At 44.5% G+C, this 17966-nt stretch overlaps 1 protein-coding gene across 1 annotated transcript in view; it reads right to left on the bottom strand.

The window, feature by feature from the left end:
• Nucleotides 1–17966, bottom strand: part of VWF (von Willebrand factor) — a 160032-nt gene that overhangs the window by 32786 nt on the left and 109280 nt on the right. Inside the window, exons 33-37 of the mRNA XM_054399900.1 lie at nucleotides 13318–13495; nucleotides 10143–10363; nucleotides 9404–9596; nucleotides 7814–8155; nucleotides 2295–2500 (exon numbers count right to left, since the gene is read on the bottom strand). Coding sequence (XP_054255875.1) covers nucleotides 2295–2500; nucleotides 7814–8155; nucleotides 9404–9596; nucleotides 10143–10363; nucleotides 13318–13495 — 1140 coding nt within the window. The remainder of the gene's footprint in view (nucleotides 1–2294; nucleotides 2501–7813; nucleotides 8156–9403; nucleotides 9597–10142; nucleotides 10364–13317; nucleotides 13496–17966) is intronic.

The raw sequence follows: 17966 nt of genomic DNA, 5'->3' as shown, positions 1-17966 counted from the left end.
TGAGAAGGATCTGATCAATGTCTATCAATATCTGAGGGGTGGGTGTCAAGTGGAGGGGGCCAGGCTCTTTTGGGTGGTGCACAGTGATAAGCCAAGGAACAATGAGTTCAAACTAGAACATAGAAGGTTTCAGCTCAACATGAGGAGAAACTTCTTTGCAGTGAGGGTGACAGAGCACTGGAGGGTGTGTTTGCCTGAGGAGGGGGCTTCATGCTGTCAGGATCCCTTACCAGCACCTTTTGCAGCAGTAGGAAACCCTCACCATCATATTTAGTGAATATTTGCTGCTTTGACAGTCCCAGGAGGCAGCACTAAGGCACAAGCCATGGCAAATGGGGCTCCTTGGAGCCCTGTGGGCCTGTCCTGTACAAAGGCACACTGTGGGGCTGCTGATGCAGACCTACCACCAGTAGTGCATTTAAAGAGCATTTAAAAGAGATACTTCACAGGCTCACAGGATGTTAGGGGTTGGAAGGGACCTCTGAAGATCTTCCAGTCCAACCTCCTGCCAGAGCAGGACCATAGAATCTAGCACAGGTCACACAGGAATGTGACCAGACAGGGCTGGAAAGTCTCCAGAGAAGGAGACTCCACAACCCCTCTGGGTTCCCCTTCCAGTGCTCTGTGACCTTTACAGTAAAAAAGACCCTCCTCATGTTGAGGTGGAATCTCCTGTGCAGTAGCTTACATCCATTACCCCTTGTCATATCCCAGGGCACAACTGAGCAGAGACTGTCCCTTCCTTCCTGACCCCCAGCCCTCAGATATTTACAGACATTGATTACATCCCTTCTGAGTCATCTTTCCAGACTGAACAGCCCCAGGGCTCTCAGCCCCTCCTCATCAGGCAGTGCTCCAGTCCCTTCAGCATCCTTGTAGCCCTCTGTTGGACTCTCTCCAGTAGATCCCTGTCCCTCCTGAACTGGGAAGCCCAGAACTGGATGCAATATTCCAGGTGTGGCCTCACCAGGCAGAGTAGAGGGGAGGAGAACCTCTCTGTCTCTGCTGGACACACTCCTCTGAATGCACCCCAGGATCCCATTGGCCTTCTTGGCCACAGGGGCACATTGCTGTCCCATGCAGAACTTGTGCACCACCACAAGTATTCAGCACTCGTGGCTCTTCCCAATCCCATTCTGACACTGATTTAGTGGAAGAAAGTGGATTTTCAGTAAAACTAAAATGATTAATTTCATCAAAGGAATGATTCTCATCCATAAAAAAAAAAAAAAACAAAACTAAAAAGGATGTAGGTTAACACAACTTGCCAGAAGGTTACCTTGGTCTCACTGCTCCCCACCAACCACTGAAAGTGTTTCAGTAAGCTTTGTGGAGACAATAGAGCATGTTTTAAGTAAGGGTTCCAGATTCAGAGGATCACAGGATGTTAGGAATTGGAGGGGACCTCCAGAGATTGAGTCCAACCAGAGCAGGACCACAGATTCATCATTCAGTTGTCATTAGTGCTAGAAGCCTGCTGAGCAGAGGTGTTCATCTCAGTAATCATTAACTTGTCACAGAATCACAGAATCAACCAGGTTGGAAAAGACCTCAGAGATCAGCAAGTCCAACCTATTACCTAGTACCTAACACCTCCTGACAACTAAACCATGGCTCCAAGTGCCACATCCAAGCTTTTTTTGAACACCTCCAGAGATGGTGACTCCACCACCTCCCTGGGCAGCACATTCCAGTGCAAATTACTCTTTCTGTGAAGAACTTTCTCCTCACCTCCAGCCTAAACTTCCCCTGGTGCAGTTTGAGACTGTGTCCTCTTGTTCTGGTGCTGGTTGCCTGGGAGAAGAGACCAACCCCCTCCTGGCTACAACCTCCCTTCAGGTAGTTGTAGACAGCAATGAGGTCTCCCCTGAGCCTTCTCTTCTCCAGGCTAAACAGTCCCAGCTCCCTCAGCCTCTCCTCATAGGGTTTGTGCTCAAGGCCTCTCACCAGCCTCGCTGCCCTTCTCTGGACACGTTCAAGTGTCTCAATGTCCTTCTTAAATTGAGGAGCCCAAAACTGGACACAGTACTCAAAGTGTGAATGCCATCCTCCTCTCTTCCCTCCACACAAATCTGTTATGCATTTCCAGGTCTGTGCAGTCTCAGCTGGGAGTTTTATATCCCTCCCAGCTAATTTCACACTAGGGGAGCTACAGGAAGCTGACAGCCAGTGGGTTATGAAGAACTGAGCTAGGAAAGAAAGTACCCAAACTGAAAAACAGTTAGACCAGGTTTACAAACATATTTACAAACCCCCAACTACTCACAAAGGTAAGCTGAGAAGTGTGCAGTTACCTGGTGGTGGCTGCCATCCTCACTGGTGCACTGTGTGCAGACTTCTTCAGCCACACAGCTGTCATTGAAAGTCACCTGTCCGTCTGGGCAGAAGCAGCCTTCTGTGGGATAATCCTTGCAGACACTCAATTTGGTGCTGTTCTCACAGTGCTTTATGCAGGCTTTGTGGCAGTGATCATATGTCAAGTATGTGGGACATTTCATTGCTGAGGAAGGCAGGGAAAAAAAGAAAAAGAAAAAAGAAAAAGAAAAAGAAAAGAAAAAGAAAAAGAAAAAGAAAAAGAAAAGGAAAAGGAAAAGGAAATGGAAAAGTAAAAGGAAAAGGAAAAGGAAAAGGAAAAGGAAAAGGAAAAGGAAAAGGAAAAGGAAAAGGAAAAGGAAAAGGAAAAGGAAAAGGAAAAGGAAAAGGAAAAGGAAAAGGAAAAGGAAAAGGAAAAAAAGGAACAGGAAAAGGAAAAGGAAAAGGAAAAAGAAAAGGAAAAGAAAAAGAAAAAGAAAAAGAAAAAGAAAAAGAAAAAGTAAAAGAAAAAGAAATAGAAAAAGAAAAAGAAAAAGAAAAAGAAAAAGAAAAAGAAAAGAAAAGGAAAAGGAAAAGTAAAAGGAAAAGGAAAAGGAAAAGGAAAAGGAAAAGGAAAAGGAAAAGGAAAAGGAAAAGGAAAAGGAAAAGGAAAAGGAAAAGAAAAAGAAAAAGAAAAGGAAAAAGAAAAAGAAAAAGAAAAAGAAAAAGAAAAAGAAAAAGAAAAAGAAAAAGAAAAAGAAAAAGAAAAAGAAAAAGAAAAAGAAAAAGAAAAAGAAAAAGAAAAAGAAAAAGAAAAAGAAAAAGAAAAAGAAAAAGAAAAAGAAAAAGAAAAAGAAAAAGAAAAAGAAACACTCTTTAGAAAAAGATCTGATGTGCAGCTAAATGTTTCCACTCACAGTTTCCTTTAGAATTCTGTTCAGGTTTGGTTTTTTTGTTGTTTGTTTTGTTTTTTTTTTTTTTTTTTGAAAGTCACCATCTAATGGACATTTTCTTTGTCCTCTGCAGACACAAAAACCTTGGAAAGGAAATGTTTAATGCTAAGAAAATCCACTGTGGAATGTGGTTAAGGGCATTTCCTTAAGTTAGAGTCCATGCAGAAATCAACAAGCCACACTTGCAGGCCCTTTGAATCAGCAAAGTGTGAATTACCCTAATAGCAATACAATGTCTTGCATGAGCTGAACATCTTGCCTGACTCTGTTTTCCACACTGGCCAAGAGAGGTAAGAATTGAGAACCACTTTTGACAATCTGATAGGCAGCAGTGCTTCCAAACAAGCAAAGCAAGCTACCAAACAGCTGCGCCTTCCAAACTCCATTTGCTGCATTTCTGCACCTTAATAACTGATCTGCCTGATTAACAGAATAAACTGAATCAAGGAAAGTTACATTCCCCCCCAAGCCAACATCAATTTTTTTTTTTTAATGAGGAGCTGACAACACTGCAGGTATTGTCTCTAGAAGTAAACAAAAAGCTAAGGCTTTCAAGAAACCTATGGATATAGCTTCCATATTGTGTACTCCCTTAAGTCTACTTTATTTTTCTCTACAGCTTCAGTTAGGAAAAGTGTTTCCTTTTTTTTTTTTTTTTTTCTTTTCCCAGTTTGTGACTGCTCTGAGGTTTATAAAACTTTTTTTCAGTCCCCTGACAAAAAACACTGAAAGAAATTTACTGATTGAAGACCTCAGCTCCCAAGCAACTGAACTGTCTGCTCACACCCTTCTCAGCAGCCAAAGGAAACAGAAACGTCTTTAACATTAACTCTTTTGTATTTCAAGCCATGGTAAATCAAATTATTTCTGGTGTGTTGGAGTGTGTGGTTGTATGTGTGGATAACCATCACAGCTGAGCAGATGCAGAGGGACTTGAAAAGTCACAGGAACTTGATGGGGAGTCCTCACCAGCATGCTTTACTCACACAGCAAATGAACAGCAATGAATAACCTCAGTGCAGATCCACTACACAAATCCTTCACTAGCAGAGGTGGTTCAAAGGTGTTTTGTACCTCATTGCTCTGCTCTCCTCCTGACCTTCATTCCTGCTTCTCTGATGGATGCACAAAATCACAGAAACATTCAAGTTGGAAAAGCCCCTCAGGATCACCAAGTCCAACTCAGAACCCTACTCTACAAGGGTCACCCCTAAAACAGATCCTCAAGCACCACATTCAAACCACCTTGAAACACATCCAGGCTTGGGGACTCAAACACCCTCCCTGGGCAGCACATTCCAATGCCTGAACACTCTTGCCATGGAATTTTGTTTCCTAGTGTCCAGTCTAAACCTACCCAGTGGCAGCTTGAGGCCATTCCCTCTTGTTCTATTACTCATTACCTGGGAGAAGAGACCAGCACCAGCATCTCCACAATGTCCTTTCAGGTAGTTGTAGAGAGCAATGAGGTCTCCCCTCAGCCTCCTCTTTTCCAAACTAACCATCCCCAGCTCCTTCAGTCACTCTTCATCAGATTTATCCTCCAGACCCTTCCCCAGCTTCCTTGCCCTCCTCTGCACTGGCTCTAGCACCTCCACATCTCTCTTGCATTGAGGTGCCCAAAACTGGACACAATACTTGAGGTGTGGCCTCCCCAGAGCTGAGTACCAGGGGACAATCACCTCCCTACTCCTGCTGGACACAGCATTTTTGATCCCAGCCAGGATGCCTTTGGCTTTCTTGGCCACCTGGGCACACTGCTGGCTCCTATTCAGCTGCTTGTTGATTAGAATCCCCAGGTCCCTTTCTGCCAGACAGCTTTCCAGCCACACTTCCCAAGCCTGTAGCGTTGCTTGGGGTTGTTGTGACACAAGTGCAGGACCTGGCATTTGGCCTTGTTGAAGCTCATCCTGTTAATGTTGGCCATGAATTCAATCTATCCAAGACCCTCTGTAGAGCCTCCCTACCCTCATGTCAGTGCCCCTCAGCTGAGCAGGAACAATTTGTTATGCATTTGCTTTCTAACCCAGGTCTGCAAAACAACTCAAGGAAAGACAAAGCACAAAACCCACCAGAAACAGGAATGGCTCATGAAAAACATTGTTTTCACACAAAATATTTTTTCCCAGGAATCCCTGCAGCTGCTAAATGCCAGCAGTATCCTCATCAAAGAACCACAGCTCTACCAAGGTAAACACATCCCTGGATGTGTTTAAAGGTGGTTTGGATGTGGGGCTTGGGGATATGGTTTAGGGTGAACCTTGTAGAATAGGGTTCTCAGTTGGATTTGGTGATCCTGAGGGTCTTTTCCAACCTGAATGTTTCTGTGATACCCATCAGAGAAGCAGGAATGAGGGTCAGGAGGAGGAGAGAAAAGCAATGAGGTACAAAATCATGGTTTGTTTCACAGAGCAGACAAGCAACAAATACCTACCTGCAGGTGGGTATTGGCAAGTACCTATGTGGTGGGTTGAAAATTGCCCCCCAGCATTAAATTTGCCAGACCAGCTCAGTTGGAAGCAAATGAAAGCTGCATTTACAAGCAAAACTACAATCTACAATGAAATGCAATGAATATGTACACAATATATAGGATTTACAATATTTACAGGTATTTACAATTAATGAACAGCACAAGGACCCCCCTGGCCAAAAACCAGGGGAAGCAAATAGATTCTCCCTCCCTGCTCCCCCTTACCTCCATGTACACAAAAAGGGGCAAGTGAAAGAGCAGAGAGATGTTAGACTTAGCCAAAACAACGCAGCCAAGGTCAAGCAGAAGCCAGCAGAAGCACAAAGTTAGCATCTCCCAGCCCAAGGAAGAGAGAAGAGAGAGAGACTGTTTTGGTACAAGTAGTTTAAGTCCCTTATCTCTCCAATGGGATTGTCTAGAATGGTTTTCCTTTTTACACCCAACAGTGATTTATATACATTTTTACCACTTTCTGTTCAAGATCTGTGAAATTTTTAAAGTCATAGCCTAAAACTACCACAACCCAGAAGTCATGTCCACATCACACATAAAGAGCTGAAAGAGCTGCTGAGAAGCACTCATGGAAACATCAGTGCATGGAGATTAACAACTGCTACTGCTGTCATTTATCTTCTGAGTATTTCTGCTTTCTGAGCAAAAAAAACTGCTGTACTGCTTTCTCACAGCACAAACCTCTTCACCTCTAAAACACAAGCAAAGCACAGCCAGGAAGAGAAACAGCTTTGCAAAGCAAATTACATCTGGTTTGGTCAGTGTAGTTTGTGTGTGCTGGAAAGAAAAGACACAACCAGAGACTGTCCATTTCCACATTTTTCGCTGCAGTAGGAACTTAAAATCACTTTGGCTCTTCCATCATGGGCCTTTGGTTGGAAAGTTGGAATGTGGGGCATATGTGAATCTATCACAGAGAAAAAGTCTTATTTTGGGCCATTAAGTGCCAGTGACAGAATGAGAAGCAGTGTTGCTAGTCCAAATATTGAGTTTCCCTGTCTGCCCTGTACAGATCCACCAGGGTCTGTACTAAAGCAGTGACATCTGCAGCTGAAACTGCCTGGCAGAATCAGAGCAGACTCTCAGTCCAAACCTGACCCCACAGTGGTTCAGTGGCTGCAGAGCCAGGTACTGTCACACAGCTGTGCTTACCTGTGCACAGCTTTATTTCACAGGCTATCCCTTCAGCCTTCCATAATCACCTTGCATTTTACTAGTCAGCAGTTCACTAAGAAACACTTTTTTTTCCCCATAATATGCAACTTAATGGATGACTGTGGCAGTTTTAGGCTGTGCCTAGAAAATTTTCCACAGATCTTGAGCAAAACGTGGTAGAATGTAAATAAATTCCCATTGGATGGAAAATAATGGAAAAAAAGGAAAATAATGATAAAGTCTGAATAATCCCATTGGACTGAAAACCAACATGAAGTTAGTTGTGTAAACTAACTCTCTTTCTGGCTTCTTCACTCTAGCTGGTGCTTCTGCTGTCTTTGCTGACCTTGGCTGCATTTCTTTGTTGTGGCTAAGTACTAATAGCTACTCTCTAATCTTCTCTTTTATCTTCTATAGAGTGGGGGAAGGGAGCAGGGAGGTGGGAGGAAGCTGTTGGTGGCCCCCTGGTTTTGTCCAGGGGGCTTCTTGTGTTTTTAATAAATTGCAAATACTTGCAAATATTGTATGTTTTGTACATATTCATTGCATTCCATATTTCTAGGTTGTAGTTTTGCTCTAGTGTGAGGTCCATGGCAGGGGGGTTGGAGTTAGATGATCCTTGTGGTCCCTTCCAACCCTGACTGATTCTATGATTCTAAATATAGCTCAGTTTGCTTTCAGCTGAGCAGGTCTGGCAATTTTATGGTGGTGGGGGGGGTGTAATTTCAACCTACCACAATGACAAAATCAGTTCTCAGATATGTGATATGACTTGGTTGGGAAACTTGATCTGAAACCTCTGCCACATTACAGGGCACTCAAAAATCCATATTGCACTGACAAGGGGGTCCCTGTCACCATCAGCACCACCACCAGTACCAAGCAGACAGTTTCTGTCTCACTTTTAAGAGAGAGTTAAAGCCCTTACGACAAATCTCAGGTGTCCTCCAGTCTATGCAGACCCCATTCTCCCTGCAGATGTGAGCATAGGAGTTGATCATTTCACAGGCTTCATCCTCGTAGCAGCTGCTCTCTTCGCAGGCCTCGTAGAACATGTTGGGGGGGATCACCGGGTGGCACTCTGCAAACTGATGGGAGAGCAGAAACTGGCAGAGGCTGGATGCATGCTCAGAGCACCTGTCTTCTCTCCACATTTCACAGCTCTTCCCTGGCTTTCCCACTGTCCAGTCCTGGATAAACAGGCTGCTGTCAGAAGTGACGGACCCGTCACGTAGCGTGAAGTCGTTGACATGGTTCTGGTCACACACCCCTAGGAGGATGAAGAGAAGCAGAAGTTTGAATACGGTTTGAAATAAAAATAAACCAGGGAAAACAGGCACAAGACAGACAGGGCTGGTTGGGGACATTCAGTGAATGCCAAGGCAAGAGGGATGAACAATATTCCTCATAGTTGTTATCAGAGGCATAAAAGCCCTGGGGTTGTCTCCCATTTCCTTGTTAGAGGTTATGCCAGAGAGGTATAAGTTATGTAATAGAATATGTCATTGAGGATATCACACAAGTCATCCTCCAGGGTATTAGTACCCCTCCAAATCATATCAGCTTCTCTGCAAGCATAGGTCATGCCTCTCACATAAATGTGTATCACAGTCTCACAGTACATCAGAGGTTGGAAGGGACCTCAAGAGATCATCAGGTCCAACCCCCCTGCCAGAGCAGGATCACTTAGGGTAGTCCACACAGGAATGCATCCAGACAGGTTTTGAAAGTCTCCAGAGAAGAAGAAACTTCCAGAGAAGAAGAAACTTCCAGAGAAGGAGAAGAAACTTTCAGAGAAGTGTGTAAGAAGCTAAAGTTAAATTCTCATTAAAAAACAAACAAAACAACAACAAACACCCAAAAACCCCCAATATACTAAAAAAGAAAAAAATCTCCTTGAAAAGATGTGGTAAAAATGAAGCATGAGAGATGAGGAGCAGCTGAGGGAGCTGGGGTTGTTTAGTCTGGAGAAGAGAAGGCTGAGGGGAGATCTTATTGCTCTCTACAGCTGTCTGAAAGGAGGTTGGAGTGAGGCTGGGGTTGGTCTCTTCTCCCAAGTAAACAGCAACAGGATGAGGGGAAATGGGTTTGAGTTGTGCCAGGGGAGGTTTAGGTTGGACATGAGGAAAAACTTCTTGAGTGAGAGATTGGTGAGGGGTAGAAAAAGGCTGCCCAGGCAGGTGGTGGAGTCACCATCCCTGGAGGTGTTCAAGAAGCTGTAGATGTGGTTCTTCAGGAGATGGTTTAGTAGTCATGGGAGTTGGGGTATGGTTGGACTCAATGATCTTAAAGGCCTTTCCCAACCTTCATGGTTCTATGATTCTATGATGTTCTTTCTAAGGTATTACTGTGAGTCAGTGAGCTGTGAAATGGATGGCCATAGTAGAAAAACCTGGATTAGCCATATACCAATAAGGAATCAGTTCAGACAGAGAGTTTTTACATCTTGAAGGCCACACAAAATCATAAATAGAAGATCAAGCTAAAATAGGAAGCTATTACTAGCTTTCAAGCTTACCACAAAGCCCTTGTGTTCCTGAAGAAAAGCTCTTGGAATTAAGTTTAAGAATGAATTCGTTGTTTCTTGGAGTAAATGTGAGATTATGTCCAAGAGAGGAGAACTTGATTTCATGCATTATTGCTCCATAGATGTTGACTTCAAACAGACTGCTAGAATAAGGGATCTGAACCCTTTCACCATTAACAGCCACCTGTTTTCAGAAAGACAAGAGCATCAGATCAGTTCTAGCAAACAGTTAAAATTAACCCAATGTTACAGTTGAAACCCGTTTGACTTCACAAGTGCTTGAAGATCGAAATGAATCTGGACATGAAAATCAACGTTGCAAGCTGACGTTTTCTTTTGAGTCTAAAAATGTACAAACCAAACTGACCTTCATTCTCTCTCAACATTTTCCCACCTGAGTGCATTCCCTCAGCATGTATACAGACCAGCAATCTAACTCCATGACATTGAAATGGAGGGCTACAAGGATGAGGAAGGGACTGGAGCACTGCCTTATGAGGAAAGGCTGAGAGCCCTGGGGCTGTTTAGTCTGGAGAGGAGAAGACTGAGAGGGGTTTTAATAAATGTCTGTAAATATCTGAGGGCTGGGGGTCAGGAAGGGACAGCCTCTGCTCTCTTGTGTCCTGTGATAGGTCCTGCTCTGGCAGGGAGATTAGACTCAAAGATCTCCAGAGATCCCTCCCAATCCCTAACATCCTGTGATCCTGTGACTTAATTGCATTCAGCTTACTGCCATGTCACTGAAGAGCTGAGCAGATACACCATGGTGTTTCACTTCAATGGAGTCCATACAGCTCATCTTTGGCATTGCTCTGCATGGCCCTTCATGGAGCAGAACTTCAACATCATGTTCCTTGTCTTGAAACAAGGTGTAGGAGCAGTTACCAGTCAGCTTGAAATTCAGCCCGTCAAAAGTGACAATATGTCGAGATGAACTCCCAATACAGACACCTGCAGACCAAGAAATACATTTTTAAAAGCCATCAAAACATCTGCTTTTGTTCAAATTGGGATCTTTCTTCACAATCTTTACAGGCATGTGGAACCAATTAACTCGGAATGCTAGGAAGGGAAAGAATTGCAAATGCCACAGAAAACACTGAGGAGACACTCTGGCAAGTGCTTCATCTGCCACTTCACTTTGCTCTGGTAAGACCTCACCTGGAGTACTGCATCCACCTCTGGAGACCTCCACACAGGAAGGACATGGACCTGATGGAGCAGGTCCAGAGGAGGGCCTCAAAAATGATCAGGGGGATGGAGCAGCTCTGCTATGAGGACAGGCTGAGGGAGCTGGGGTTATTCAGCCTGGAGAAGAGAAGACTCTGGGGAGACCTACTAGCAGCCCTTTAGTACCATCCTCTCAACACTGCTCTTCACATCTTTATAAACATGAATGAAAGCACCACTCAGGCTCCTCCAAGCTATAGAGCTCCAGCTCCCTCAGCCTTTCCTCAGCAGGGAGGTGTTCCACTGCCTTTATGGCTCTGTGCTGAACTCTTTCAAGCAGTTCTCTGAGCTCCTTCTTGAACTGAGGGGCCCAGAACTGGACACAATATTCCAGATGCAGCCTCACCAGGGTGGAGTAAAGGGGAAGGAGAATCTCACTTGACCTGCTGGACACAGCCCTTCTAATCCATCCCAGGATGACATTTGTCTTCCTGGCCAGAAGAGCACGTTGATGACTTGTGGTCAACCTTCTACCCACCAGGACCCTCAGGTCCCTTTTCCCTACACTGCTCTCCAACAGGTCAGTCCCCAACCTCTACTGGTCCACGTGGTTGTTCTTTCCCAGATGCAAGACTCTACAGTTGTCCTTGTTGGATTTCATTCAGTTTCTCCCTGCCCAACTCTCCAGCCTGGCCAGGTCTTGCTGAATGGCAGCACAACCTTCAGTGCTGTCAGCCACTCCTCCCAGTTTGGTGTCAGCAGCAAACTTGCTGACAGTGCTCCCTGTGCCCTCAATCCAGGTCATTGATGAATATTTTGAATAGTACTGGTCCCAGTGTCTTCAGAGCACTGGAGCATCTTCAGCTATAAGTTCATGCACAAAACAGTCAGCAATAAAACAGAGTTTCTGTTCCCTGTGACAGCTGTGTAGCGATGCCCAGTGCCACGCTGCATGCAGCCAGGCATCACTGCCTCCTTCACCCCTGACTGCCACCATTGCGTTGTTTTCACGCAGCCAGGTATCACTGCCTCCTTCACCCCTGACTGCCACCATTTCATTGTTTTCAGAGCATCTGTCTGGGCACTGAGATGATCTGGAGGTTCCAGCTTGGGTTTCTGCTTGAAATCATCACTCTCCCTCCCTCAAGTCTTCCCTTCACATCTATCAGATTTTCCTACAGAGTCTCTCTTTTTAACAGAGGGCTGAGTGTCTCCACCCTGCAAATGTGAGAGGGTGCCTTTTGTTTCTGTTGCTTGGAGCCTTCTCATCTCAGCCAGAGCACTCATCACACAGTACTCACCATTTCTGCTCAGATATTCAGTGTGAGATTTCAAAGGGGCAGTCAGCATTTGTTGTTTCTTTAACACATCTGCCTGGTTGAGGTCAGGTCAAACCCTGAAGCTCTGAGGACCAAATGCATCACTTGCTTGCAGCTTGCTGAGATAACTTTCTGTTTTCTTCTACACATCCTCCTTCCCAGGTCACACAGCTTTGGAAATGAGCTGTGAGTTTCTCTGATAAAACACTGCCCCTTCACTAGGTGAACCTCATGAAGCTCAACAAGAGCAAGTGCAGGATTCTGCACCTGGGCCGGAACAACCCTTACTATCAGTGCAGACTGGGGGATGAGGTGATAGAAAGCAACCCTGAGAAAAAGGATCTGGGGGTGATGATAGATGAGAAGCTGGACATGAGAGTGTGAGCTTGCAGCCCAGAAGGCAAATCACAGCCTGGGCTGCATCAAAAGCAGCATTTCCAGCAGATCCAGAGAGGTGATTCTGCCACTTTGCTCTGGTGAGACCTGTGTGCAGGTCTGGAGCCCTCAACACAGGAAGAACAGGGATCTGATGAGGAGGGCCATGAAAATCATCAGGGGGTTGGAACACCTCTGATTACAAGGACAGGCTGAGGGAGCTGAGGTTGCTTAGGCTGGAGAAGAGAAGACTCTGGGAAGAACTAAGAGCAGCCTGCCAATACCTGAAGGTGGTCTACAGGAAGGATGCAGAGAGACTGTTTACAAAGGTCTGCAGTGACAGGACAAGGGGCAATGGCTTCAAACTAGAGAAGGGCAGATTTGGATTGGATTTCAGGGAGAAGTTCTTCACTATGAGGGTGGTGGAACACTGGAACAGGTTGCCCGGTGAGGTGGTTGAGGTCCCTTCCCTGGAGGCTCAAGGAGGTCCTGGGCAACCTGATCTAGCTGGGGATGTCCCTGCTGACTGTGGGGAGGTTGGACTGGATGACCTTTGGAGGTCTCTTCCAGCCTGGACCATTCTATGGTTCTATGATTCTATAACATAAAAAACAACTTCACAGTGACTCTGAACTTGCAAATGGCATCACACGTTCCAGGCATCAGCGAGACTCTCATGCTTCTATCTGCATGTCTAACTGGTGTTCAGCATCAATTTCTCCCACTTCAGGCACCTTTGATGTCTGTAATGACTAAGCAGCTCCATTCACCATGACATTTCTGATAAACACTTCAAGTGATGATTTCTTTATGGTGAGGGTGACAGAGCCCTGGAGCAGACTGCCCAGAGAGGTTATGGAGTCTCCTTCTCTGCAGACTTTCAAAACCCACTTGGATGTGTTCCTGTGCGACCTGCCCTAGCTGATCCTGCTTTGGCAGGGAGGATGGGCTGGATGATCTCTGGAGGTCCTTTCCAACCTCTGCCCTTCTGAGATTCTGTGATGGGGAGGGAGAGGCAAGTATGCAAAGATAAATACTCACACGGACACATCCATCGGCAGCCACAAGTTTCTTCAATCTTAACGACAGGAAGATTGCTGTGACAAACTGGTTTTGGCATCCTCTCACAGTTAATTTGGTGGCTCTCCAGAACTGTGTAATCTCCTGGAAAGCATGTCACAGTGTGGCACTGGTCTGGTAATGTCCATTTATCACCAGGCTAGAAAAGGAAACATGGGTATTTAACAAGGGAAAAGAAACGTGGGCAGGGGGGTAGAAAAATGCACAACTTGGCTGCTGCCACCACCCTCCAGAGAGCAAGTAAAGTGACACTGACAGCAGTGCTCCTCAAATTAGCCTTGGATGGTTAAATAATAGAATGCATTGCCTTGAGGACTTCACGAGAACGAGAAAGTTTAAATTAGCAACACTAAGAAATAGACTCTGGAATTCCAAGCAAAAGATAATAATCTAGAACTGGAGATGTTTTCTCCCTGCAGAACGAAGTATCTGGTGCTCCATCTATTGTTAGCTTGCCATCTTACAGCATGCATGGATGGCATAGCCAACAAAGAATTCCCCTCAGCTTCTCTTTAAATGTCAAAGCCTTTAGCTTTCATCAGCCACAAAATTATTTTAGAGAGAGCTCCGAGCACAGATGGTCATGGCACAGCAGGAATTAACAAGATTTGTCCCAAGCTGGAAAGGCATGGAATACTCTTAGCCACATACTCCAAACCTTTAAAACAGTTCCTCTGTTCCCCAAGGGAAATGATTCTTTTACTAGATCAACATTACCAGATATACATAGTGTGGATCTTTTAAGTTAAAAAAATTTAATAATAGTAATAGTAATAATAATAATAATAATAATAATAGTAAAATAGTAAGAATAAATGTAGTAACAATAATAATAGTAGAATAAGAATAATTGTAGTAATAATAATAGTAACAATAGTAATAATAATAGTAATGATACTAGCCTTAATACTAGTAGTAGTAGTAATAATAATAATAATAACAACAAAAATAATAATCTCATCTTTTAAAGGACAGCCTAAAGTTAAGGCATCAGGACTATATACTACTAAAAGATGGTGAAACTGGATGTAGTCACAGTCTGGAATATCTCAAGATTCATATCTGCAACAAGCTGAACTCCCTGTCCTGATCCCACTGAGCTCTGAAGTTCATAAACGGGCTCACTGAATTTCAAAACAGAGTGTTCATCCCTGAAGCCTGCAATCCCAGGAATATCTCCAAATGTGGGAAACAGTCCTATCCAGATCAGTCTCTACACAAGTGAGTCTACAGACTTGGGAACGCGTGGTTGGAAAGCTGAAACTCAAGAGAGGGACCCTGGGGGTGTTGGCTGATAGTCAGCTCAACATGTGTCAGCAGTGGCCAAGAAAGCCAATGGCATCGTGGCTTGGGTCAGAAACACTGTGGCCAGCAGGGACAGGGAGGTGATCATCCCCCTGTGCTCAGCACTGCTGAGGCCACACCTCGAGTGTTGTGTTCAGTTCTGGGTCCCTCACTACAGGAGCGAGATTGAGTGGCTGGAGTGTGTCCAGAGAAGGGCAAGGAGGCTGGAGAAGGGCCTGGAGCACCTGGCCTGTGAGGAGGGGCTGAGGGAGCTTGGAGTGTTCAGTCTGGAGAAGAGGAGGCTGAGGGGAGACCTCATTGCTCTCTACAACTACCTGAAGGGAGGTTGGAGTGAGGAAGGGGCAGCCTCTTCTCCTTGGTGTCAAGCAGCAGGACTAGAAAAAATGGTTACAAGCTGTACCAGGGGAGGTTCAGAAAATATTTCTTCACTGAAAGGGTTCTCAAACATTGGAATGGTCTGCAAAGGGCAGTGGTGGAGTCACCATCTCTGGAGGTGTTCAGGCAGTGGTGGACCTGGTGCTAATGGCCGTATTTTAGTGTTGACCCTTCAGTGCTGGCTTGAGGGTTGGACTGGATGATCTTGGAGGTCTCTTCCAATGAGATATATTTTGTGAGTCCAGAGCACTTAGCAACAAGTGGTTCTACAAACTGGAGAACATTTCTGGATGTTCACAAACAGAAACAGATGGGGAAGCAAAGGTGATTGCTCCCCATCATTGCCACAAAAGAGAAGAGCAACGTGATAAAATGCCTGGGTGACCACAACATAATTTATAGTCTATTCTTGGCCTTAATGTGTTAACCAAGAACAGTGATAACAAGAAAGTATTGCTCTGTGTCTCTGAGCTATGCAATGCCCTCAAGTCTGAAAGAGAGCTGCCACAGTTGCTGCTACAAAAATGTACATATTAAATATGAGCTAATTTACTGGACCTGCTTGCTTTGTTTCTTTCAGAAAGCAACTTGTCCTCAAAGTGGGTTAATATTTTTCAGGCTTGTGACCCTAGAGGAAGCTGTGAAAATGCAACATGAGGAGTTTTAAGCATGGAAAAAAAAATATTCAGATAGGAAGAAATTGAATGGTTTTTAATTACATTTGTCTCGCCTACAGCTCATTGAAAGTGGAGCACCTGGAAGGTGTTTACAGACAGCTGTGCATGTCTGGCAAAGGATCCTTTGGCTTCCATACACAGTTAATTGTTTTTATTTCACTCCTTAACAGGACATCTATTGGAAAAATCTCTTAAGTGCTGAATAAGAAAAGCACATTAAGACCAAAATATTAGCTGAAGGACCCAAAAAAAAGCCAAGAATCCTGGTGCAGAGGAAAATGCAGGGACTCTGAAGACACAGAACACTGAAATCCCAAATGACATGAAATCGTAGGAGTAAAACTAGGAGAGAAAAGAGAGCAAAAGCAGAGGATTCTCAGTTGTGAAGGATAATTCTGCTGAAACCAAAGAGCCTGCCAGCACACCGGAGGAAGCCTCAGACTTCCTCTCTGAGGGAGCTCTCAACCTATAGACCTGAACTTGCTCACTCTTTCTCTTGCTGTGCATCTGCAGGAGGGAGAGCCATGGACCTTGACTGGCTTCATCAGCTGGCACTTTTAATTGAGTCAGGGAGTCGTTTGCTTGTTCTTCTCTAAAGCAAGTGCTGAACAACACTAAATCAAGTGCATGAACAACGTGCCACTAGAAGAGGCATGTTACAGAAACTGCTAGTTTAGCAGCGTGGGGTTTACCATCATATGTAGACTAGAAATAGAATCAGAGAATTGTTTGGGTTGGAAGGGATCTGCAGAGGTCAGCTAGTCCAAGCCCCTTCAGTCAGCAGGGACATCAGGTTGCTCAGAGCCCTGTCGAGCCTCACCTTGAATATCTCCAGGGATTGAGCTTCAACTACCTCCCTGGGTAACCTCTTCCAGTGTTCCACCATTCTCATGCTAAAGAACTTGTCCTTAACATCCAATCTATATCTGCCCTTCTCTAGTTTGAAGCCATTGCCCCTTGTCCTGTCACTCCAGGACTGTAGAAACAATCTCTCCCCATCCTTCTTGGAGGCTTCCTTCAGGTGCATCACCGTGTAGTCATCTGTATAATGAAGGGCTACCATTATTTAACAACTTCAATAAAGAACCCTTAAAATAACCTGTTAATGAACCCTTTTTCAGCACAATCTTGGTATCTTGTTAGTAGTTCTAGGCTGCAGCAGCATGTGGCTTCTGTCAGCTCCTGAAAGATGAACCCTAGAACAAGTTGCCCAGGGAGGTACTTGAGGCCCCATCCCAGCAAATATTCAAGGTCAGGCTCAGAAAGGCTCTGAGCAACCTGCTCTAGTGGAGGATGTCCCTTCTGACTGCAGGGGGTTGGACTAGATGACCTCTGGAGAACCCTTCCAACCCAAAATATTCTCTGATTCTATGATCCTCTGCATTTCTAGTCTACCTACGGTGGTAAACCCCATTCTATGATTCTAAGACCTACTCTGCTAAAATCACCTTTATTCCGACTTAAAAGCATCAAACCAAAACTACTGATAAAAATTAAGTGATGAAAATTACCTACATTTAAAAACCCTTGAATCCATCATAATCATTCACATATTCTGTCAGCTGACAAGCTCATCTATCAAAACTGTTAAATACAGCCTGAACATTGCTAAATATTCTTTACAGAGTGTGTGTTTGGAACTCCTTGTCACTGGATGTGATGAGGATTAAAAACTTCCATGGATTCAAACTGTGACTGAACAAATTCATGCAGGAGAAAACTACTCATCACTATCAAACACAGCAAGGGACCACTCACAGCTCAGAGTGACCCTGAGTCTAATCGTTCAAGATTAGGACATTTGAGGGAATTTTCATATATTGTTACTTCCCTAACTTCTATTTTGGGCCATATAATACAGGGAGGTGGATGGATTTTTGGCCTGACCTAGCACATTTCATCCTTCTGCTACTAACAGTGACCTTCACCACGGATCTTCCTTCAGAGTAATTTTCAGGGTAGAGGAAATAAAGGAAACAAAAGAAAAACAAAAAAAGTAACAAAAAATATCACTCAGGATACTGACAGGACTTAGGCTGAGGTTTTTTGATCCTGAGAACTCTGATTTCCTTGCAAACTGCAAGAGATCAGTTCCCACAGTCTCCAGGTGCATGACAGACATCCCACTTGGGGAGCTGAGCCTGCTGTAGTAACTCTCTGAGAAATGCCTAAAATATCATGGGTTTGAGGTAAGAGATTGTGTTTTCTGATTTAGGAAAGAGCCTTGAACCTTCAGCCCTGTGGATTGGTGAA

The sequence above is a fragment of the Indicator indicator genome, chromosome 3, assembly GCF_027791375.1.
Source record: "Indicator indicator isolate 239-I01 chromosome 3, UM_Iind_1.1, whole genome shotgun sequence".
Taxonomy (NCBI): domain Eukaryota; kingdom Metazoa; phylum Chordata; class Aves; order Piciformes; family Indicatoridae; genus Indicator; species Indicator indicator.
This window is presented reverse-complemented; position numbering and strand designations above follow the sequence as displayed.